General features: G+C 34.7%; 1 protein-coding gene across 1 annotated transcript; it reads right to left on the reverse strand.

Annotated features, from left to right (window-relative positions):
* Positions 1-23938: 23938 nt before the first annotated feature.
* On the reverse strand, positions 23939-24721 carry LOC126882682 (uncharacterized). The gene has a single exon (XM_050647657.1). The coding sequence runs from the start codon at positions 24719-24721 to the stop codon at positions 23939-23941; it is 783 nt and encodes a 260-aa protein (XP_050503614.1).
* Between the last annotated feature and the right edge of the window lie 1398 nt (positions 24722-26119).

Genomic DNA, 26119 nt, shown 5'->3' on the forward strand with positions numbered 1-26119 from the left:
TAATATTAATTTTTTAGAACCGAGTAGCCTACAATGTAGAACTCTACAGTCAATTTTTGACACTTACAGCCTTACTTAAGTTGTTGACCAACCAACAAGAGGTCCAAAACTACTCGATATTATATTATGTACGGAAGCTTTAAAAATCAGTAATGTAAAAGTTACTACGTGTCCTTTAGTTTCAGATCACTCCATGCCATCTTGTTACTTTGGATCACCGGGTATAAAAAAATTTAAACCGCATTATTTTCATCGAGATCTAGCAGCTTCCGACCTTCAACAAATTTATCTACTTAATGATATTGAAAGTAAAATCAACGTATTAAATTCCACTATTCTAAATTTATTTCAAATTCATGCACCTCTTCGTCAAGTTAAAATTACAAGAAAAAAGGCTCCGTGGTTAACAGACACATTAAGGTATATGATGAAATTAAGGGATAAAGCATTATTAAAATTTAAAAAATCAAAAAATGAGAATCATTGGAATTTTTACAAATCAATTCGTAATGAAGTTAATCATGCAATTAAACGCGAAAAGAAGGCGTATTTTGAATTTCAGTTACGGCGAGGAAAAAATATGTGGAAAGAAATGAAGAAGCATAACATCATTAGTAATAAAAAATCGTCGTCATTTATTCCTGATCATTTGCAAGATCCGGATTCTATAAATAATTATTTCGTTCATGGTATTGGTGGTCACGACATTCCTGATGCTGACGTTTTAAACCACTATTCTTCTTCTAAATTTCCTGGTGTTGATAATTTTAGTTTTACAGTAATTGATGAGTTAAAGGTATATGAAAAAATACTTTCAATAAAATCTAACGCTTCTGGAGATGATAACATTAATATCACTATGATTCTTTATTGTTGCCCCTACATTTTACCATTTATTACTCACATATTTAATTTTTGTCTACAAATATCTATTTTCCCTTCTGTTTGGAAAGAGTCGAAAGTCATACCTCTTCCAAAAACTGATAGTCCTGTTGACTACAATGAGCTGCGTCCCATAAGCATTCTATGTACCTTTTCTAAAATCCTAGAAAAAGTGATGGATGAACAAATTAGGCAACACATTACCAAATTTCACCTCCTACCAGAACATCAGTCAGGTTTCCGTCCTGGATATAGCTGCACTACCGCACTTCTTAAAGTTTTAGATGACATTTACTCTTATATTGACTCCAACTACCTGTGCATACTAGTTTTATTAGATTACTCGAAGGCATTTGATAAAATTAACCACCCTCTACTTCTCTCACTATGTAATTTTATGTCTTTTAATAAACAAGCGCAAAAAATGTTGAAGTCATATTTAGATCAAAGATCTCAAAGCGTGTTTTTAAATAAAAAGTCGTCAAATAAAATTTACCTATCACGAGGAGTTCCGCAAGGTTCTATATTGGGACCTTTGTTGTTTTCGATATACACCTTCCAGTTTTCAAGTTATTTAAATTATATGAAATCTCACTATTATGCAGATGACACACAATTGTACTTAGAGTTTAAAGAATCAGAAGTTGAAAATGTTTGTTCTAAAATTAATAAAGAACTAAAATCTATTTCAGACATTTCAAACAAATTCTGCTTAAGCATAAATCCCTCAAAATCCAAAGCCATGCTGTTTGGACGTAGAATTGAGAAAAATCGAGTAAATAATAAAATACATTTAAAAATCAATAACGAAAATGTAATTCTATCTAATTGTGAAAAAAACCTGGGACTCATATTAGATGACTCCCTAACGTTCTCTAATCATATTTCATCAATAATTCAGAAAGCATTTTGTAATTTAAAACTTTTATTCTCACATAGACAAATGTTTAATAGAACCACTAAAATTATGCTCTGCAATAGTTTAGTGCTTTCACAGTTTAATTACTGTGATGTAATATATGGACCAGCATTAACACAACTAGATCAGAATCGTTTGCAACGAATTCAAAATATGTGTGTCCGTTTCATTTGTGGTATCAGACGTCGAAATCCAACTTCTAAGCATCTTGCGGATCTAGGATGGTTAAATGTTAGTAACAGGCGTATTCTTCACGGATCAGTATTATTTCATAAAATAATGCTAACCAAAAAGCCCTATTATTTATATAAAAAAGTTAAAAAAAGGTCAGAAGTACATAATATTAATGTCAGATTCAAAAATAAACTTAATATACCGAAACATAAAACCTCGTTATTTCGATCTTGCTTCTCTTACAATATTGCTAATCTGTACAATATGATCCCTGAAAATTTCAAAACTTTACCCATCTCTCAATTTAAATCCAACGTAAAAGTCTCTATTTAATAATAGCATAAAATTAAAATTTAGATTATAAACAAGTAAATTTGGTTGCATTCGTTTGAATGATTGCAAAGTTTATTTAATAAAAATTTATTTAATAAAAATAGATAATTAGTGTTATTATCATATACGATAAATTTATTTTAGCATGTAAATAAGGTCTTTAGGTTACACTAGCATAGTAATTATTTGTATTGCGGTTACGTGGAAGAGCGCTTCTTAGCTGGTGTTTCTAGGAACATCATCTAAGAGCGAACGTCGCCTTTTGCTTTATTATAATTATTACTGTTTGTCTAGTTTGTATTTTTTTTTTGAAAAAAAGCAATAAAGTCATCCAGATTTCAGATAAAGTCATTATTATTATTATTATTATTATTATTATCTTAAATAATTCTTCTCCACTATCTTAAGTTAAGATTAAAAATAAGATATAATGACTAAAAAGTTAGTAAAATAACTGTTTTTCCATTTTCTGTTGATACTTTTGTTATTCGTTTATTAAAAATTAAACATCCATCCAATTTTAATAAATATTAATGATGTTGTTGCCGTGTGCCTACAGTTTCTTACAAGAATAAACTGACACTGTGTCCAAAAGCATAATTATTTTTCTTGAGAACTGTAATTTTTTTACTTATATAACAATCCAAGACTGTAACGACATATTATTTAATATTATGTTCTACTTCTCACTAATAAAATACAAAAAATTATACGTTGCATTAAAAACAGCCATAGAACCAGTAAGATGTACAGCTACTAATCACCCCAGTTGCATTAAATATGAGTTATTCCCAAGTTTCCACCTCGCACATTTGATAATAGAATAGAAAATATAATATCCAACCCTTCTAGGTGTGTCGTTCCCACCCTTTGGTACGTCTTCTGGGCGTGAAGTAAGTAAATATTAAAAAGGGAATCACCGGTTATGTATTGTCGTCAGAAGCGACATAAGGTGAGAGATAGGATATGCCTTAAAACGTTAGGTATATCTTATCACACCTCCTTTTGATCATAGACATTTTGATGATGTCCCATTTCTGTAAAGAATATTTAATGATAAACGAAAAAGTACATAGACGTACATTTTTAAAAGGACAAGAGAAAAATTTATATGACAAAAAAGGGAACATAAAATTTTTATATGATATTTATATTTAGGTATGGTATGTTAAACAGTAAATGATTACGTTCAATTAGTTACCACTATAAACAGCCCGGATTAACCGATAATAGTATAAAGGGCCGGGTTTCAGGTAAAATTTATTTTAGGCTTTATTATGGGAGTACCGTCTAGTCAGTGTTAATTGCAAAAGACCAACTCTGTCTACCTCGGTGGCTTATCGCTCCGGGTGGGTCTTAACAATGGGCCAGGTAGATAAATTTAATAATATTTACGACCGCACTAATTGAACTCAAACCATTTACTGTCGAACAAACCATACTCGATTTTATATTTTCACGTTTCTCAAGTTACTCTTCTTTTTTTTATTTTTATTTAAATATATAGGTATTGTTATGTAATTTTATGGGGAAAATTTAGAGATTTCAATTTATGTCCAAGACCACGAGATCGTACATTTTTATTGCACTGTATATGGCCAAAATTTGTAAACAATATATTTTTAGTCGTAAGCAGTGTTTCGTGGAAAGTGAAAAACATTAGTAATTAAAATTCTACGAACGGACTTAACAATTCAAAAACAATAGACCTACATTACGATCGGTTTTAGAAAGTGGATGTATTTGCGGTTTGACGTGGACAATGGAGTGTTTCTAAACACTTTCTAGAAAGTAAAGCCGGTAATAAACAAAATTGTTTAGTTTTAGAATAGGGTTTTTCTAGCATGTAAGACAAAAATTAATTTTGGTATCTCCTGGAATTTTACAAGATGGAAAATTTGTATACAACACTATTTGTTTTTAAGAAAGGAAAGTAGGGATGTAATGTGTAGAGAGAATGCTTGTGATTGGCGAGAGTGATGGAGGGGAGTAGAGTGTTTGAGTCTCAGATGAAAGAAGGAAAAAGATTTTACTGTGTAATTAAAATCTGAAGAGAGCAGTCTAGTTCAGGAAGTAGTGAATTTGTGTGAGGCGATTAATTTGGTGGCCGTGTAAGCAGATTGCTGTTGAGACGAAATCGTGATCGAGTCGAGAAGTAAAATCTCCTCGTGTCCGAATAGATTCCAGTTTCTGTCTGGAACGAGCAACCGGTTTTTATCAATTTTGCACAAGGTATCGAGCTGAGAAAAAATCTTGAAACTATAAAAATTGATATTGTTTGTATCGAGTCAAAGACTAAATTGAGGAGAGATTTCAAGCGAGTGCTGTTTGTTATTGAAGCAGTTGGAAGAGAAGGAGAGTCGCAGCATCCGAAGGAGCACATGTGGGGAACCGAGGACAACACAATCCATGATAAGAAGTATAGAAGATAAAAAGATTAGTTAGATCATTTGTAAAAAGGAGAGAGTTGTTTTATATTACATATCATATATTATGTTTTAATTTAACAATTTTACAGCATAAGCATTCATTCATAAATACATAGAAGATAATATAAGTAATCTATTTAAAAAGGTGAAAATTAAAATTTGTTAAAAAAAAGAAGGTAGTAGAATTAAAGATTAATTTATTAGATAAGAAATTTTTACAACAAAATTGAGTTTTAGCATACCTACATTTGGAATCGTATATTTATGGTATATAGGCTATTGATTATATTCAAAAAAAGATAGCTAAAAGGAACTACAACGTTAACGGGGTTTTATTATTTGATATGATCAATGGACATCTATATATGAAAAAACCGCGGAGTGCTACCATTTAAAGGGGTGCGTTTTTGAGAAATGGGTGAATTAGTCCCTGGGCACAGGTTACATTAGGGTGAGTTCTATGCACTTTTGGTACAAATACGTCTACATAAAAATTGTTCCTGGTTAAATTTCCTATCTAAATATCACTTTTTAAAGTCAAAGATTCTTTTTTTTTTACAAAAATATATTAAAAAAAAAAGCACAAAGAAACCCAAAAGAGAGAAATTTTGTTTTTTGTCCCATAACTTTTGTCCACGGGGATATAGGTATAGACATTGCTTCACAGAAAAAAAAAACTTACATATTTTATCTTTAAAATGATGTTTGGTAGAGGTCATTAGGATTTACAGTTTTCGAGATATGGTTTTTCAAAGTTTGCCACTCACAGCAATTTTGGGCAATTTTCCTTGTTATTTCGCAAATATTGTTCTGTAACTTTTTTCTACGTAACTTTAGGTATACCCTATTCCACGAACATACGCCTGTTTCGGATTACTTCGACAACGAATATTTTACTGTGCAAAATAAGAAGAACGAAAGTAAATTGCAAATTACATTGTTGTTTATTGGAATAATTATTAGCGCCATTTACTTTCGTACTTCTTATGTTGCACAGTAAAATATTCGTTGTCGAAGTAATCCAAAACAGGCGTATGTTCGTGGAATGGCCCATATATGCAATGGTACACGTAGTAGGAATAGAAATCAATTACCTTTAAAATGGTCTACTCTATAACGTTGTACGACTTTTTTTAAAGAGATTATGGTTTTTCAAGGCTTTATACTTTTAACGATTTTTTTATAATACATATAATATAAAAATAAAATAAAATTATTATATAATATATAATACCTAATATAAAAAAATATTATTTTTTACATTTTTTACGATTATTTTTGAAATTTCTCATTACAACTTTTTTTTTCTTGTACATGAATATACTATCTATTGTTATATTTCTATTTGATATGAAAATTAAATTTTGATAATTATAAACAGAATTCAATTTAATATAAAATATTTTCAATTTTCTCAACCACGGGCATATAAATTTAGAACAACCTGTATACAACAAATTGTTATATTTAATTTTAAGAAGTGATTAAATAAGACTCAAGTGAAATCGATAATAGGTCATTATCGTTGTTCGCGGAAGGTTCGATCATTAGCCGATGCTAAATAAGACTTAGTGGAAGTAGATAATAGATCATTAAATTTTGTAATTAGTAGAAAGTAATTTTAGAATGGGAATTAACTATTGTTCTTGTGGAATCCATTAAGCATATTTAGAAAGATTAAAAATTGGTTTTGAGGAATACTGCGAATGAGAGTTGGTGGTGGAAGTTTGATTTGTGAATCTGGAAGGGATATTTAGAAAGTAGGGGAATGAATGACAAATAGAGATCAGAATGTTTTGAGCTGTCGAGAAGTGAAGTCCAGTAGTAGACGGTAGTGTACGGAGAGTGAGAAAGCCGGTGTAGTTCCGTGAGTGTGGAGTATCTATCGTGGAACGAGAGGTAGGCCAGGTTGAGAGTAAAAGAACCTCCTTGAGCCAAGAATTCCCGGTAGCTGATTGCAGTTTCGAAAAAGGTAGAACACAGCATCACGACAGAAGCAGGAAACGAGAGCTATACGAGCTAGTTTCAAAGGAGAACATTACTGGAAGCCAGGACGAGTTTTTGATTGCAGCCAAGGATAGCAGGAAACGGGTCTTGTGTGAAGACATTCTCAGTTCACCAGAAAAAGGTCAGTCTCATTTGTTTGGACATGAATGTATGGGTTTTTCGTATTAAATACCACATTTAAATTTGAAGAAACATAATCAATAATATCAGAAAAGCTTCATCAAACTTAAATAGAATTGTTGCTAATAAATCATAATAGTTAAATGTTAATAAAAACTTTCAATTGGAAACCAAAAGGAAATAAGATTCTCATGTGTAAATGTTATGTTTAAGAATAATAAGATATAGCAAATATTAAGCAGTGATTGCCATTTAAATAAAATAAACAATATTTTGATTACCATTGTTGTAACCCATATGTGTTATTATTTTACTCTTTTCTTTCCTATCCCGATTAGGAACCATTGAGAAATACTTAGAAGCCACGTAAGTAAGTAATTAATTTTATAAAAAGCCCTGAGATTGAAAACATATTGATATGTGATCTGGTAAATTAATTAGATTATTATTAATGCATTGATTAAATTAAATGACATAAAAATATTATCTCATATCAATAATCAAGATCACATCAACTGTCGTCCAACGTGGAAAGCATTGTAAAGTATTTCTAGTGGCAAATTTGAAGGATAGAAAGAGTAAAGCCGGTATTTGAAAATTTATATGCCTGTGGTAAAAAGTGAGATACTTACATTTGATAACATAAAATTTTAGATCTCTTTAGGTACAAATTTTACATAACTGATTTAATATTTTATTTTTACGATATTTACATTTGATATATTTATTGACAATTTATAATATTTGGGTGAGAAAAAGTCGTCTTGATAACATACTAGTAAAATTTCATATTTGGCGGGGACAGTACTTCTTGAAAACAAATGTCTGTGACAAGAAGCCAAAGCAAAGACAACAAAAAACAAAAAGAACATTCAGACCCAGAAGATATTTTAGACACGACAATCATGGCATCAGAACAGCAAGAATTATCAGGAATAGATAAACTATTACAACTGATGCAACTCCAGTCACAAAAACTGGATGACAATCAAAGAGAAACATCAAAGAAAATGGATGAATCACAACAAAAAATGGATCAAAAAATGGAGGAAACACAACGAAAAATGGATGAAACACAACAAAAATTGGATCAAAAAATGGATGAAACACAACAGAAAATGGATGAAACACAACAGAAAATGGATGAAACACAACAAAAAATGGATGAAACACAACAAAAATTGGATAAAAAAATGGATGAAACACAACAAAAAATGAAACAAGCAATAGAAGAGAACAACAAGAAAATGGAGGAACGCATAGAAAAGGAAGTAAAAGGATGTTTAACAACAATGAAAAACGAGATGAAAGAACAAGAAATGAAAATTCAAAATAAAATAAAGGAGATAACGAATGGCCAGAAAAAAGAAATGGAAAGTTTGGAAAACAAGTTGCAAAACGCTATTCAAGCAGACATAGAAGAAGTGGAAAGAAAGATTGCGGAAATCAATACGCAACAGAATGTCGGAGAAAGAAGAGAAATGGTTATACATAGCACAGATGACGTGAAGAAGGTTTGGCGGGGATGTAAGAAGATTACACCCAGTGCCGTTCATAAATAGCCTGAAAAAGAAAATACAGCACATCGGAAATTTCGAAACAGCAAAAGAAACTATCAGAAACCATCTAAAATATGAAGCAAGCCTATGGTTCGGTTGCAAAGAAGAAGAATTTGACAGTTGGCAACAATTTGAACAAAAATTTTGGAATTATTTCTGGGGAAAAGTCCAACAATTGGAAATTAACAAGGAATTGCAAAATGGGAAATACAATGATAGGATGGGTATATCAGAAAGGACATATGCATTACAAATTTACTATAACGCAAAACATTTACAATATAATTACTCATCGGAACAATTAGTCGAACTGATTGCAAGACATTTCGAAGAAACGCTGGAAGACCATATCACATTGCAAAACTACAAAGACATAGATAGTTTATGCCAATTCCTACAAATAAGAGAATCACGTTTAAGAGAAAGAAAATCAAGAAGGTCGCGAGAAGATTACAGGCCCCGAGAAACACAGGATTACAGAGATAGAAATCAAAGTAGGAGGGACTATACAAGACGAGATTTTAATCCCAGAAGGGAAAACGAAAATAGAGACAACGGAAGAGGAAATTATGAACAAAGAAATAGGCAATGGAATGAGGACAGAAATCGAGAATACCAGAATAGAAACACCACACGCTCAAATCAAGAAAACAGAAATAATGGTAGACAAAATGAACAGGGATATCGGGAAAACCGAAACAGATCCGACAGACCAAGAGAAAATAGAAGAGAAGTAAATAATACCCAGACAGATGAATATGACGGAGAGAGACATTATGACGAAAATATAAACAACGATGAGCAACCGGCGTTTTTTCACGACGGCGCTCACTAAAAACCAAAAATCAAACAGGAATCTTTTGTAACCCCAAGTAGTTTATTAAATTGGCAAGAAACAACGAAAAGAAAAATGGAGTTAATTTAAAATTTGTGGATGGATTTATCAACGAGAAACCAATTAAAATTATGATAGACACGGGATCTGAAATAACATTGGTCAACAGAAAACTAATAGAAGAAGTTAACTTAACAAATTTAATTTACAAAATACCTAGGGTAAATTTAGTGGGCGCAAACAAACGGACATTGGCAACTATAAATGAAGGCATACGAGTAATGGTACGACTGGGTAAGAAGATGTATGCACTACAATGTGTAATAATGCCAAACATGTCACATGACATGATAGTAGGAGTTGACGAATTGGCAGAAAAACATGTAGTGATAGATTTTAAAAATAATACGATGAATCTAACAGAAGAAAAAGAAGAAGAACAGGACAAGGAACAGGAGAAGCAAAATACGGACGAATCAGGTAAAGAACAAACAGTGGAAATGAATTTGGCAACGAAGCAAGGACAAAGAAGAAAAGGGAGAAAAAGTCAGAAAAAGACAAAAGAAAATGAAACCTGTGGCTCCTCAAAAGAAGAGTTGAGCCCAGAAGAAAAAATATTGAAAGTATCAAAAGCAAAAGAAAACTGGGATTCCTCAAAAGAAGAGATGAGCTCAGGAGAAGAAGAAATAAAGCTAACAAATGAAATCGAAAAAGATATGATCGAAACAGTGGCATTTGAAGAGGAGGCATATGAAAACGAGGATGCAGAATACACGGTAAAAGTATGTGAAAAATCTGAGGAAAAAGACAGAAGATTGATATGGGAAAAAGGGAAAAACAACATAATAGCCGACACTCTAACACAGGATGAGGACACTGAAAATAAGGAAACAATTACTCTACAGGTGGGACTAATTAGAGTAATACAAGAAGAAGGGGTATAAGACGTAGATTAAAGTAAGGAAATATACAGGGAGTTGATTTTGCCTCGAGAAAATTTATTTAAAAAATGCAGATAAATTTTATCGAATACAAGGCGGGGATTTGTTATATTTCTATTTGATATGAAAATTAAATTTTGATAATTATAAACAGAATTCAATTTAATATAAAATATTTTCAATTTTCTCAACCACGGGCATATAAGTTTAGAACAACCTGTATACAACAAATTGTTATATTTAATTTTAAGAAGTGATTAAATAAGACTCAAGTGAAATCGATAATAGGTCATTATCGTTGTTCGCGAGGTTCGATCATTAGCCGATGCTAAATAAGACTTAGTGGAAGTAGATAATAGATCATTAAATTTTGTAATTAGTAGAAAGTAATTTTAGAATGGGAATTAACTATTTTTCTTTTGAAATCCATTAAGCATATTTAGAAAGATTAAAAATTGGTTTTGAGGAATACTGCGAATGAGAGTTGGTGGTGGAAGTTTGATTTGTGAATCTGGAAGGGATATTTAGAAAGTAGGGGAATGAATGACAAATAGAGATCAGAATGTTTTGAGCTGTCGAGAAGTGAAGTCCAGTAGTAGACGGTAGTGTACGGAGAGTGAGAAAGCCGGTGTAGTTCCGTGAGAGTGGAGTATCTATCGTGGAACGAGAGGTAGGCCAGGTTGAGAGTAAAAGAACCTCCTTGAGCCAAGAATTCCCGGTAGCTGATTGCAGTTTCGAAAAAGGTAGAACGACAGAAGCAGGAAACGAGAGCTATACGAGCTAGTTTCAAAGGAGAACATTACTGGAAGCCAGGACGAGTTTTTGATTGCAGCCAAGGATAGCAGGAAACGGGTCTTGTGTGAAGACATTCTCAGTTCACCAGAAAAAGGTCAGTCTCATTTGTTTGGACATGAATGTATGGGTTTTTCGTATTAAATACCACATTTAAATTTGAAGAAACATAATCAATAATATCAGAAAAGCTTCATCAAACTTAAATAGAATTGTTGCTAATAAATCATAATAGTTAAATGTTAATAAAAACTTTCAATTGGAAACCAAAAGGAAATAAGATTCCCATGTGTAAATGTTATGTTTAAGAATAATAAGATATAGCAAATATTAAGCAGTGATTGACATTTAAATAAAATAAACAATATTTTGATTACCATTGTAACCCATATGTGTTATTATTTTACTCTTTTCTTTCCTATCCCGATTAGGAACCATTGAGAAATATTTAGAAGCCACGTAAGTAAGTAATTAATTTTATAAAAAGCCCTGAGATTGAAAACATATTGATATGTGATCTGGTAAATTAATTAGATTATTATTAATGCATTGATTAAATTAAATGACATATAAAAATATTATCTCATATCAATAATCAAGATCACATCACTATATATTGCGCAACAAACAGGGCTTACTTTCTGTTCTTTAAAATGGTGTATCGTCTATATTTAAATACATAATGGAAACCGAGTGATTCTTTGATATTTTTTTACCTGTATTATTTAAAATTATTTTTTTACAAAAAATACATAAACGTTAGTCTTAAAAAACATCACTTTAGTTAAAATTATTTAAACGTTGACATTTAAAAAATTTTCAAAATCAAAGTCCATCTCTTTGTTAGCATTAGCTTCAATATCTTCCTCTGACACCTCAGTTATCTTAGAGTTTCCACAATGAGTACCCATGCACATGCACCCTTTGCAGAATATTGAACAACTAATTCCTATCTTCCTACAACCGCAGTTTTTTGTACATCCTTTGGTACATTTACATGCTATTTTTTCAAGCAAAGCTTGTGGTGCAGGAGCTTTAACAGTAAATATTGGAATTAATCCATATTTTGAAGTTTGCCCGGCCGACTCAAGTGAATCCAAAGTATTACCTATAAAAAATAAGATTCAATCATAACACACAATCACATAAAAAAGTTATAATGGGGAATTTAAAAAATAATCCTAAAATCAAAAATTATTGCAAGTACTAATTACAGTTTGAAAAAGCATATCTTATTCAAAAATAACCCTAGAATTTTTTATAATACACCATTTTAAAGTAAACAGAATAAGCTTTCTTTTTTATTATATAATATATACCATATAGAAAAAAAAGTTATAATGGGAAATTTAGAAAATAGTCGTAAAAAATATAAAAACTCGTTAAAAGTATAAAGTCTTGAAAAGGATGACCTCTTTAAAAGAAGTCGTACAACATTATACAGTAGACCATTTTAAAGGTAATTGATTTCTATTCCTCCTACATGTACCATTGCATATACCTAATGGTAGGGGAGCCCAAGCGGGGATTGTTGCAGTTACTCGAGCGCGTCAGATTAGCATATGGGAGAAACCTGATACCCTGCAGATGTACCTCTACCATATATTGGCTCTTAACACAGGGGAGTTCGTTAAGGGGGGCCCGAAAAAAAAATCTATCCTTAAAAAACCTCGAAATTGTCAGATTAAGATAAGGTAAGTTAAGTACATGCAAAAGAGGGTATATTTCAAAAATCTGACGATTTGAGCCGGGCGTAAGTAAATGGGTGAGTACCAAAGTTTCACAAGAAAAAAGCGAATATTTCGCGAAATGAATGACAGATCGAAAAACTAAAAAATATATGCCCAATATTTTTTAAAAATCTATTGAATGATACCAAACACGACTTCCCACGGAGAGGGGTGGGGGAGTAAATTTAATATTTTAAATACGAATCCCGCGATATTTCGCGAAATGAACATCAGATCGAAAAACTGTAAAATACACTTATTCAATATTTTTGAAAAATCTATCGAATGGTACTAAACACGACCCCCCATGGATGTAGGGCGGGGGGTTACTTTAAAATCTTAAATAGGAGCCCTCATTTTTTATTGCAGATTTGGATTCCTTACGTAAAAATAAGTAATTTTTATTCGAAACATTTTTTCGAATTATGGATAGATGGCGTTATAATCGGAAAAAAAGATTGTTGGAAATGGAAAATTAAATTAAAAAATGGCAAGCGCCCACTAAAATGGAAAACTTTACTTAACTTTTTTTGGTTTTAGGACCTACTCTTCACAACCCAATAGGTCCCCAAAGCGCTCGAGTGACTGCACATTTAGCATACTTTGCTCCCCTACCATAAAGTTACGTAGAAAAAAGTTACTGAACAATATTTGCGAAATAACAAGAAAAATTGCCCAAAATTGCTGTGAGTGGCGAACTTTGAAAAATCATATTTCGAAAACTGTAAATCGGAATGACCTGTATCAATAATCATTTTAAAGAGAAAATATGTAAGTTTTTTTTCTGTGAAGCAATGTCTATACCTATATCCCCGTGGACAAAAGTTATGGGACAAAAAACAAAATTTCTTTCTTTTGAGTTTCTTTGAGCTTTTTCTTTTGAATATACTTTTGTAAAAAAAGTATCTTTGACTTTAAAAAGTTATATTTAGATAGAAAATTTAACCAGGAACAATTTTTATATAGACGTGTTTGTACCAAAAGTGCAGGGAGAAAATAGAGAGCATAATAATATATACATATACTGTTTTCTCAAAAAAAAAAATAGCAGATGGATCGGCAGCATACGGAGCAACTAAAACCATATTTAAAGTACTCAACGTACCGATTAATCCAAAGCAGAAAGATTTAATGTCCTGCGGAAACACTGCCTCTAACAAAAAACAATGCTTCAAAACTAAGAATAACACAAATAAGAATGGAGCGTTCAATGATAAGAGTAACAATAAAAGACAAGATCACAAGCAAACATCGAAACAGAACCAGAGTTACAGATGTTGTGGAGAGAGCGTACAGAATGAAATGGAGATAAGCTGGTCACGTGACAAGGAAAGTGGACACGCAAGTTAACTAAATGTAGACGAAGACCAGATAAGTGAAGCAGATGAAGATCACCTACAGGATGCCAAGATGATCTACCAAATATGACGAAAAATTGGATCCATGCTGCACAAGACCGTGTACTCTGGATAAAAAACAGGAGAGGCCTGTGTCCTCAGTGGAATCAAAATAAGCTGATGATGATGATGATGATGATTGTTTTAGTCAAGATTGTCTTTTATTCTGTTAGAAGGTTACTATACCATTTCTTTTTAGACACATATCTTGTACTTTTTTCCGAAAGTCGGTTTGTTTCCGCTACGCGTGGAGCGGTAACTTTTACTCTCAAGCAATAATGTATCACTTCTCGCTCTTAATACATAAATAACTCTTTAAATATAAATTAATAAATATGTTACGTTTATAGCTATAACATTACACAGTTTTCTATATAGTAACTACCAAATTTGCTTTGCTTGATATAGTATATTACAAAGAAGAAAAATATATTATAAATTACCAAGATCAAATTACACATTCATTGCCTTGTTCCCGTCAAATTAGCCTCCTAAACGCAGCAGTGGGCGTCGACGCCTTTATTCAAATCCATATAGAAAATTCAAAAGTTTATTGAAAAATTACACGCAGACTTCAGAAATTTGTCAACATCACGATGCCCTTTGTTATCGCACCTTTTTCGACCAGATAGCATGCCCGCCCCTTTAACAAATCATTTTTCACAATGCGCCGGCCTTTTTCTGTATCAAATCGAGTAATTCCAGAGGCAGGGTGGGCAACGCCTATCATACAAGAGAAAAACTCCGGCTCTATGAACAAAAAGAAATCAAATAACGATAGGAAACCAACACCTGGACCGTAAAGATTCGTTAAAGCAAAGGTAGTGGAAAAGGGGTCGTTTTTTGTGGTTGCTAACGACTGAGATGCTGTATGGACCGCCCCAAACTTTTCATTGAGGACAACGAACATTTAAAAATGATTCTCTCTATAAACATAAAATCTATTTGTTGATGAAAGTTGAATATATAGGATACATATTTTTATTGTGAAACTACACTCGCGAGCAAAAAAATCGACTCATAAATAAAATAAGTTATACCTTTTTAGTACGCTCTTTGGTAAGTGTCTGTATACATGTATGTAAAATATGCAGTAAAATATTGTAAACAGAAGTAATGAAGAACATAACAAAGATAACTTAATATTGTATGTGAGAAAACATGCTAAATGTAGGGGAGCAAAGTATGCTAAATGTGCAGTCACTCGAACGCTTTGGGTACCCATTGGGTCGTGAAGAGTAGGTCCTAAAACCAAAAAAAGTTAAGTAAAGTATTCCATTTTAGTGGGGACTTTCCATTTTTAATTTAATTTTCCATTTCCAACAATCGTTTTTATAGATTATAGCGCCGTCTATCCATAATTCGAAAAAATGTCTCGAATAAAAGTTACGTATTTTTACTAAGACATTTTTTACGTATTAATAAGAGCGAAGTACAAAAGGAAACAAACCATGAAATTGAAGATGATCAGATAGCAATAGAAATACCCACAGAACAAGAAATAAAGAACGAAATAAAGAGCTTGAAAAATAACAAAAGCCCAGGAATAACAGAAATATCGGCCGAAATGATAAAATCAGGAGGGAAAAGGCTACAGAAAGAGATATATGACCTGATAAAAAGAATATGGGAAGTAGAAAAAATGCCAGAAGAGTGGACCATAGCAAGAATATGCCCTATACATAAAAAAGGTGATAGAATGCGATGCGAAAACTACAGAGGCATCGCACTATTAGAAATAGTTTACAAAATCTTGGCACAAAGTATAAGAAAAAGGCTAAGTCATTATTCGGAGAAAATACTGGGGGAATACCAGGCAGGTTTTAGAAACAACAGATCAACGACTGACCAAATATTTGCCTTAAAAGAAATACAGACTACCTGTTACGAACATAAAACAGTACTATATGCTTTGTTCATAGACTTTAAGCAAGCTTACGACACAGTAAATAGACAGCAGATGTACGAACTGATGAAAGAATTGGGGATACCAAGTAAAATTGTCAGGATGATAAAGATGACGATGGAAAACACAACAAACGAAATAGCTTGGAAAGGGTATACAGCCAAAAAGTTTGAAACCAAGGAAGGATTACGACAAGGAGACCCACTATCAACAATGGCATTCAATCTAACATTGGAAGGAATAATCAGGAAAAGCAGAATAAACATGCAAGAAACGATATTTAAAAACGGCCACCAATGCATATCATTTGCAGATGATCTGACGCTATTAGCAACAAGCAAAAAAGAACTACAAAAGTTAATGAAAAACATAATAACAGAAGCCAAAAAATTCGGACTTAAAATAAATGAAGAAAAGACAAAATATATGATAATGGGAGAGATCCAAAAAGAAAAAGAGAATAACATCATAGTACAAATAGATGGAGAAAAAACATACTCATTTACAAGAGCCAAAGAAATTATTTACCTGGGAGCCAAAATAGATGAAAATGGTCATGAAGAAGGGGAGATAAAGGCAAGAATAGCTAAAGGAAATAAAAAATATGGAGCATTACGCACATTATTGAAATCCAAATACGTATCAAGAAAAACAAAAATAAGAATTTATAAGACTGTTATCAGACCTACAGTAACATACGCAAGCGAAACATGGGTGCTCAAAAAGTCAGAAACAGACCTGTTAGAAAGATGGGAGAGAAAAATGCAAAGAGCAATATATGGAGGTGTGAAAATAGAAGGTCAGTGGAGAAGAAGAACCAATAAAGAATTGGAAGAACTATATCAAGAGCCAACGATTACGACGACGATCAAAGCACAGAGAATACGATACTTGGGGCACATAGAGAGAATGGGAAGTAAACGAATGCCAAAAATGGTACTTTCACGAAGACCAATACAAAAGAGGAGGAAAGGCAGGCCAAGGAAAAGATGGAAGGACAGTGTATATGAAGACTTGAAGAAAAGTAACATTGAGAGATGGAAAGAACTAGCATTGGACAGAAGGAGATGGAGAGAGGTTGTGAAGGAGTGTATAAAAAGACTGAAGTGTATTTAAATAAAATTTATAAGTTATGTAAGTTATATTAAGTTATTTACTATATTATTTATGTAATCAGAAATGTAAACATTTTAGCCCTAGGCCTACAAGGCCTGTTGCGCTTAATAAATATAATATAATATTTTTACGTAAGGAATCCAAATCTGCAATATAAAATGAGGGCTCCAATGTAAGATTTTAAAGTTACCCCCCATCCCTCCTCCGTGGGGGGTCGTATTTGGTGCCATCCGATAGATTTTTCAGAAATATTGAATAAGTGTATTTTTCAGTTTTTCGATCTGATGTTCATTCAGCGAAATATCGCGGGATTCGTATTTAAAATATTAAATTTATCGCCCACCCCTCTCCGTGGGAAGTTGTGTTTGGTATCATTCGATAGATTTTTGAAAAATCTTGAATACGTCTTTTTTAGTTTTTCGATCTGTCATTCATTTCGCGAAATATTTGCTTTCTTTTTTCTTGTGAAACTTTGGGACTCAACCATTTCCTTACGCCCCGCTCAAATCGTCAGATTTTTTAAATATACACTGTTTTGCAGGTACTTAACTTACCTTATCTTAATCTGACGATTTCGAGTTTTTCCAAGGATAGATTTTTTTTGCCCCCGCCCCCCCTTAACGAACTCTCCTGCATTAAGAGGCAATATATACACATATTCTATACGCCATTTTCTAGGTAGGTATGTGTCTCTACTTTGTTACTGTAGAGATGTTACAGACAAACCTGTAAAAATTATACCTACCTGATAGCCAGGCGGAAATCACGGATGACAACCACATAGAAAAAGGTCTCAGCAAGGATAGCGCAAGGATAGCGAAATAGAGCATTATAATCCCCGCCACTATTACTAAGATCTAAACTGCTAAAAAGCTGATCTAAATTTAGACTGTACATGTCATTTATTCACCCAGTTGTTACATATGGAAGTTATTTGAAAGGAAGGTTTTCAAAATGATATTTGCCCCTCAAAGAGAAGAGATGAATTGACAGGCGAGTGAAGAAGACGCCGCAATACTGAGTTAGTGACTCTGTATGGTACTTACTAAAAACATCGTCAGACTTATAAAAGCTAACCGGATAAGAGGGCCAGACCATGTGATAAGATCAGAGGGAGACAAAGTATTAAACACAGTGTTTTTTGGGAGACCAAACGGTAGAATATTAGTAGTTCTTCCCAGAAAAAGATGAAAGGATGATGTTGAAACCGATTTATCTAGGATTGGGGTACCTATAACAATGGGAAATGGAAGCGCGTAGAAGATGGAGAGCTAAGACTCGCCCCAAGTTGTAAAGCCAGTATTAAAGGCACTGAATTCGAATCGGATTGACTCCAAGTTAGTTTGGAACTGTCTTCAGAATCTGATGCGGATCAAATTATGGAACAGAATGAAAGCAGAATGCTCAATTACAAAAAAGTTGCAAAACAGAACCCTGCAGCGGTAGGGCATGTACAAAGAACACCAGAGCACACGTGGTCGAAAAGAATATTGGAGTGGGACCCGCCGGGAAGAAGACGAAGAGGAAAACCTATTATGAGATAGAAAACTTACACTCTCTATTTATCAGGAAATGCCCTGATAAATAGAGACCTCAGAGAAGGTGACTGGGAGAATACAGTAATATGGAGGACGAAAACAGCGGACTTATGGTGAGAAAAAGCCGAAGAAGATACTGTGTTTACTGTTTTACATTGCTCATAACTATGGTCACTTCATTGATCATCTATTTTTTTATGATTGTCTAACTAACTCGACTAAAAGAATGTCCAAGAAGGGCTTTCACTTGTTTCTAGTAATGATAGCTAGTGATTTATGTAGACAAAAAGGACTGCCAACAGCACTACTTGACTTTAATTGATCTATTTGTATTGTAGTTAATAACCAATGATTTGTATTATCACATACACAGAATATAGGACTGAATCCCGTGCATCAAAAAAAGTTTATTAATAGCAAGCTGAAAATTTGCTAATAGGTTAACGGTGTCTAGCCGGAGCCGGACAAACGTTGATGTATGAGAACACTTGAACAGGGGAGGTTTTAACTGTGGAACGTGATTTTAATTGTGGAACTTGTCATGCTTATAAGTTTATGATCTTGAGTTTATTTAATAGCAAACTTAATATACCGTACAAAAAAATGTCCGACAAATATGTTGGGCATTTTAGTAAGTCCGACACGTAGAACATGTCAAATGGCAAGATGTTGGATGTTGGTGATAAATAGCAGTCTGATTTTTGCATGAGAGTTTAATGAAGGGGGGACAAATCAATTGGACGTTCTATCCGATAAAATACATGGGACGTTTTCGTATTCTGACGTTCGAAACATTTAACCCGTTCCACAATTAAAACCCTGTTCCAGTGTTCCCGTACATCAAAGTTTGGTCTCCAAAGGTTGGTACATCAATAAACTTTTTTTGGTACGCGGGATCCAGGTCTATCTAATACTTATTTCATCGGTCACAGATTTACTTTCAATTTAAAGCATTAACATATTTATTATAAATTCACGATTACGTTGGGAAACTGAAAAAAAAATAATAACCTAAATAAAATTTCCATTACAAGGGAAATTGCTAAGTATAATCTTTTTATAATATTACGAAGTAATTGCTTCAATAATGTGTGCAGTATAAAAACGTTGCTTTGAAAATATGCATATCCTTAAATAAAAATATTGTCTGTTTTTTTAGTTTACTTAGCGTTAAACATATGTTTTTTATGGTTTAATTAATTGATTGGTTGACTTACCTGTTAAGGAGGGACAATCATAATTGTCCTATCTTACATTTCGAACATTTGTACTGATGGTAGTGGTCTTTTCGGGCCGCTGATCACAGTTTAAAGAAGCAGAAGAAGAAAAAGAAGATTATTAAGCTTCTTGACAAGTGACGTCCGCGCATCACTGTTTTTTTTTTATTTTATTTTTATCGCATAAGACATGGGTGGGTTCAAAAGGATCAATGGGGGGGGGGGAGCGTACAAATGTTCGAAATGTAAGATAGGACAATTATGATTGTCCCTCCTTAACAGGTAAGTCAACCAATCAATTAATTGTCCTTCACATAACATTTCGAACATTTGTACTTATGGTAGGCTGTTGAAAGATTAAACAATATTGTGCGATAAATAAACAAAAGTACATTGCAATCCAAAAATGAATAGTACTTAGCAATTTTTTTTTTTTTAGAAACTTTACACAAAATATATAATATGTATACCTAACTAATATATTAGAGCAATTATTAATTAAGATTCATGTTTATATTTTAATTATATGAGATGTGTACTTTCAACCAGGTACAAATAAACATAATAAGAAAATTAATGTTCTTACTAATATTAGTAACCTACACATGTAATATAATTACAATTACATACAATTACATGGACTCACCAGACAATACGGTTTTGCAAAGAGTCCGTAATCTTTTGCTAGAGGTTTATTATAAAAAATATTGAATACTTGAGAATTTTCTGTCCATCTCGCCGTCTCTCTAATATCTTCTATAATCCAGTTCTAACTCCCGCTGAGGTAGATGCATGTGGCCGGTTTGCGGGCTGCAAAGTAGTCGGGGCACACTTTAAACTATTTTATTTGTTTATTTACAACAAACTACATACATAAAACAAGTAAGAAAAATTATGACAGTTGTATTCTAAGTTTCTAAAATCTTCTGACAGACGTCCGTCAATCCGTCTCCTCTTCTTTCCCCAGCCGGTCAACACATATGTGGTCGTAGGCTAACTGTCAATCTGCCACAGGGCTCCCCTCCAGTGAAGAACCTACTGGTTTCGAACGGCAATGTTGACCGTGTTACTCATCAGACGGTTGGCATATACATGTTCTTCCTGCACCTGTTGGGCCGCTGGAATATATGCTGGCTTGAGTCGGTCCATGGAAATTCTCTGAGGAACATTTTTGACATCTACAGTTAGAAACTTGTCACTTCGTTCCAACACTCTGAACGTGCCGGTATAGTGAGGTGTAAGCGGAGGCTTTACTTTATCAGTCCGCACAAACACATGACTCGTAGTCTGCAGATCCGGATGGACAAAGGCAGTGCGGACTGAGTGGTTGCTCGTCGGTATAGGCCGCAATGCTCCCATGGTCTGACGTAGTCGTTGGACAAAACTATGCTCGTCGGGTGTAGCAGCACTAGGGACAAGCAGCTGTCCAGGGAGACATATTGGTTTACCATACACTAACTCGGAGGCTGTACACGCAATGTCCTGTTTGAAAGTGTTTCGAAGGCTTAGCATGACCAGAGGGAGGGCGTCAACCCACGATACTGTGTCCGCGGCGATGAGAGCAGCCTTAAGGGTTCGGTGGAAACGTTCAATACATCCATTTGACTGTGGGTGGTAGGCAGTGGTTTTAATATGTTGTACACCTAGCAATCTATTGAGCTGGCGAAATAAGTGGCTCTCAAATTGCCTACCTCGATCCGTTGTTATGGTTGCTGGCACACCAAACCGAGATATCCATCCCTCAAGGAGCTTCTGCGCAACAACTTCGGCTGTAATTTCCGAGATAGGTATGGCCTCGGGCCATCTTGTGAAACGATCGATGATTGTGAGCAGGTATCGAAAGTTCTGATTTGTTGGAAGTGGGCCCACAATGTCGACATGTATGTGTGCGAATCGATCGTCTGGCATTCCTATAGGTGTCACAGGTGTAACAGTGTGACGTCCAATTTTGGCACGTTGACATTGGATGCACTCTCGTGACCACTGCTTGACTTGGCGATTCATGTTATGCCACACAAAGCGTTCGGCAATCATTCGTAATGTAGCAGCATGTCCTGGGTGGGACTGCGTGTGGAACTTCAGGAAAACGTCTCTCTGGAACACAGCTGGCACATAAACTCGTATACGACCATCTTGGACTGAACAATAAATAGGTCGTTGGCTATCTGGTAGAACTATTCGCTGAAGTTGTAAGGAGCTAGCAGGATCGTTCAGAGTTTGTTGGAGAGTCTCATCTGTAGTCTGAGCTTCGGATAGCCGGTTATAGTTAATCGTAATGGGTGTTGTGACAGCGTCTACTTCGGGTCGTGAGAGAATATCGGCAACGATATTGGCTGCACCCTGAATATGTCGAATGTCGGTCGAGAATTGTCCAATAAATTCTAGTTGGCGTATCTGTCGTGGGGACTGCCGCTCATGTCGCTGTTGGAAGGCAAACGTTAAAGGCTTGTGGTCAGTATAAATGGTAAACGGCATGCCCTCAAGAAAATGGCGGAAGTGATGTATGCCACTGAATATGGCCAGCAGCTCTCGGTCATAAGTGCTATAGTTTCGCTCCGTCTTAGAAAGCTTTCTAGAGAAGAAAGCGATGGGTTGTAGATGTTCACCTATAAGCTGTTGCAAAACACCGCCGATGGCAACATCTGAGGCATCAACTGACATGTTCAATTGGGCATTCGGTGCTGGGAAAACCAATTCAGTCGACGCGGCCAAGAGTTCTTTGACTTTGGAGAAAGCTGCTGCAGCTGCTGGTGTTAATGTCAGTTCTTGCTTCTTTTTCTTTTGCTGAGACAGTAAGTCGGTTAATGGCATTAGTTCATTCGCAGCATTTGGTAACCAACGTCTGTAGAAATTGAGCATACCCATAAACCTTCGTAGCTGTCGATAGGTCGTAGGTTGTGGAAAGTTGCGAATTGCGCCTACTTTAGCCGGCAATGGACGAACGCCAGTTGGGGAGACCGTGGCACCCAGGAAGTTTACTTCACTTTCACGGAATTTTGATTTATCCTTATTGATTTGAAGTCCATTTGCTTCCAGAATCCGAAGTACTGATGCCAGGTGTTTCTCATGCTCGGTATCAGTCTCCGAGGCAACCAAAATATCGTCGATGTATACATACACATATGGGCATTCTCGAAAAAGGTGATCGAGGTACCTCTGGAACGTCTGGGCAGCATTTCGCAAACCGAATGGCATTCGGAGAAACTCGTAAAGTCGAAAGGGGGTTATTACAGCCGTCTTTTGTACATCCTTCGGGTGGACTGGAATTTGGTAAAAAGCACGTACCAAATCAATACAAGAGAAAATTCTCTTTCCATGTAGCTGGTTAGCAAAATCCTGGATGTGCGGTATTGGGTAGCGATCTGGTTTGGTCATGGCATTTAGACGGCGAAAATCTCCACAGGCTCGCCATCGTCCATTGGACTTCTTAACCAAGTGAAGCGGACTAGCCCAAGATGACTTTGATGGTCGGATAATGCCTGCCTGCATCAGCTCATTGAATTCTGCTCGTGCAGCTTGAAAACGATCTGGTGGAAGTCTTCGTGGTTTAGAAAATACTGGTGTACCTCGAGTCTCAATATAGTGCTGGACCCTTTCAGTATCCTCTGGTATAGTGGCTGCCGGACGATCGTAAGGATGGGCAGTGGATAGGCCTACTTCTGGTACTTTAACACGACGAGACACACAGGTAATACTGCTTGACATATTTGAGCTTACTAGTCGTTTGTTTCTCATGTCAACACTAATGCCATAATGTGTAAGAAAATCGGCTCCTAGTATGGGTGTGGTGACATCTGCGACTACAAAAGTCCATGTTACAGGTTGGTCTAGACCAAGGTTTAATGAAAGTTGTCTCTGCCCATACGTTTGGATGCACGATCCGGTGGCAGAATATAGGCATACAGTGCTGGGCCGAGTCGCAGTGCAGATTTTACGTGGAAGCACACTCAGGTCTGCCCCTGTATCAATAAGGAACTGAAGTTGGAGAACACTATCGGTAATGAAGAGGCGGCGTGGTATGTGAGGGGCTGCAGTTGCCGCCATTACTGCGCCCTTTCGTCGTTTTTTGTAAAACTGCAGGGTGGTCTACATTTCTTTGCTTGTGCACCAAATCTTCGATGGTAGTAACACTGCTCGTCAGATGATGACTTGGCACTCTTGACCATTTGAATCTGTTGCCATTCTTCAGCTACAGCTAATCTGTTGGATAAAGCGCTCACTTGGTCATTCAATGCAGCCACTGCTTTGTCTAAGATAGGGCTTTCGGTAACAGCCATGACTGGAAAATTGGAACATCGGAGGTACTTATCGGCTTTCTTAGCAAGCTCTTCTAGATCTCCATCAAGAACAGATATAACACTTCGAACCGAAGGTGGTAGGCGGTCCAACCAAAAATTTTTTAGAACTTGTGTACTAATGCTATCCGTGGCCAGAGCTTGCATTCTGTGGAGTAGTTGAGTGGGTTTTAAGTCACCCAGAGTGAGCTCCATTAATCTGTGGATCCTGTCATCTGAGCTAATGCCATACCTTTCGAGAAGGCGAGCTTTCAGTTGTGTATAGGCATTGCCAGCAGTTGGATTCTTTACAATATCCGCCACTTCTATTAGTATGTCACTGTTTAAACTAGCAACAGTATGATCGAATTTGCAGTTGTCAGATGTTATTTTGGCTTGTCGGAACTGCGCCTCCAGCCGAAGAAACCATAGTTCTGGTTCATTGCGCCAAAACTCTGGAGCTTTTATGCCTACCCGTGCAATTATTGGGTGATCATTGCCTTCGTATGGTGTAGCATTATCGTTTGGCATTGTTTGGTCGTTATCTGTCATAATGTCGTCTTTAAATCCTTGTACTTACAGTCTTTTTCTCGGGGTCACCAATGTGGCCGGTTTGCGGGCTGCAAAGTAGTCGGGGCACACTTTAAACTATTTTATTTGTTTATTTACAACAAACTACATACATAAAACAAGTAAGAAAAATTATGACAGTTGTATTCTAAGTTTCTAAAATCTTCTGACAGACGTCCGTCAATCCGTCTCCTCTTCTTTCCCCAGCCGGTCAACACATATGTGGTCGTAGGCTAACTGTCAATCTGCCACATGCATGTCTGACACTATACACTTTAAAAATATTAGTGTCTATATTTTTAATTTAAAAAAATGTTATATCTATCTACTCAACGCCTGGGTAGATGTTGCTTTATACGTCTCTTTTTTTTTTATTTTTAGTTATAAACAAATTGTCTTCCGATTGAGGACGAATGTTTTAGAAATCTCTAAACACTCTTAACTGTGTTTTTTGTTTTAAATAGGTTGATATTTGTTTATTTATTATTATTATTATTATTTTTTGGGGAAGTCTTTATCCTATGTTATATCAAAATGTCAATTTTATCTTGATCCATGAAAATATTCTGAATTTTTATTAGGTACAGGGTTTGCAACCTCTGAACTGAAGTGAGTGCAATCAACATTACAAGTTTGTAAGTAAGATCTTTCAGGGAAAGGCTTGTGAGACGAAATAATGTTTCTAAATAAAGTAATACTGGTAGAGGGTCCCAAGTTAATTAATATTTGGGCAATTAAGGTTTGAGGTTATATATACATTTGTAAAAAAATTTAAAAATGTTTTTATAATATTCTAGGATATCTTCTATCAACGCCAATGCAGCACTGTGAATGTTAATACGAGTTATAATTATTATAATCCGGTTCTACGATAGATTTAATAAAATTAAAATTTGATAATTCATAAGCAAAATGGTTATTATTTTATACTAAACCGTCACCATCTCTTGAAAACTGTATCATACAGATTTAGTGATTTGTTGTAATAGATGGGATGGAATCCTCAGGAATGCCTTTTCTTAAAAAGCTTGCCTGACAAGAATATGGAAACCCAAAGGATGTCCTGGATATAAAACCCCAAAAAAAATTCTAGATTAAATTTTTATCAGGTCCATAATTATCTTTTTGGTTGTGTAAGGTATGGTGGTCAAAGGTTGTGTACCAAGGCTGAAAAACATAAAATTTAAATCCATGCCAATCTAGAGTTAAGGCATTGGCTTTCTCTGATCCGGGGTCAGGGTTCAAAATTACATACCTTGCACATTTTTTTTTTAGGATATGTGGCAAACATATCGATTTCTGGAATAAGAAGCTGCTCAAAAATTATAGTAACACAATTATCACTTAAAGAATACCTACTCTGTTTCTATTTTTAAAGAT

The sequence above is a fragment of the Diabrotica virgifera genome, chromosome 3, assembly GCF_917563875.1.
Source record: "Diabrotica virgifera virgifera chromosome 3, PGI_DIABVI_V3a".
NCBI classification, from domain to species: domain Eukaryota; kingdom Metazoa; phylum Arthropoda; class Insecta; order Coleoptera; family Chrysomelidae; genus Diabrotica; species Diabrotica virgifera.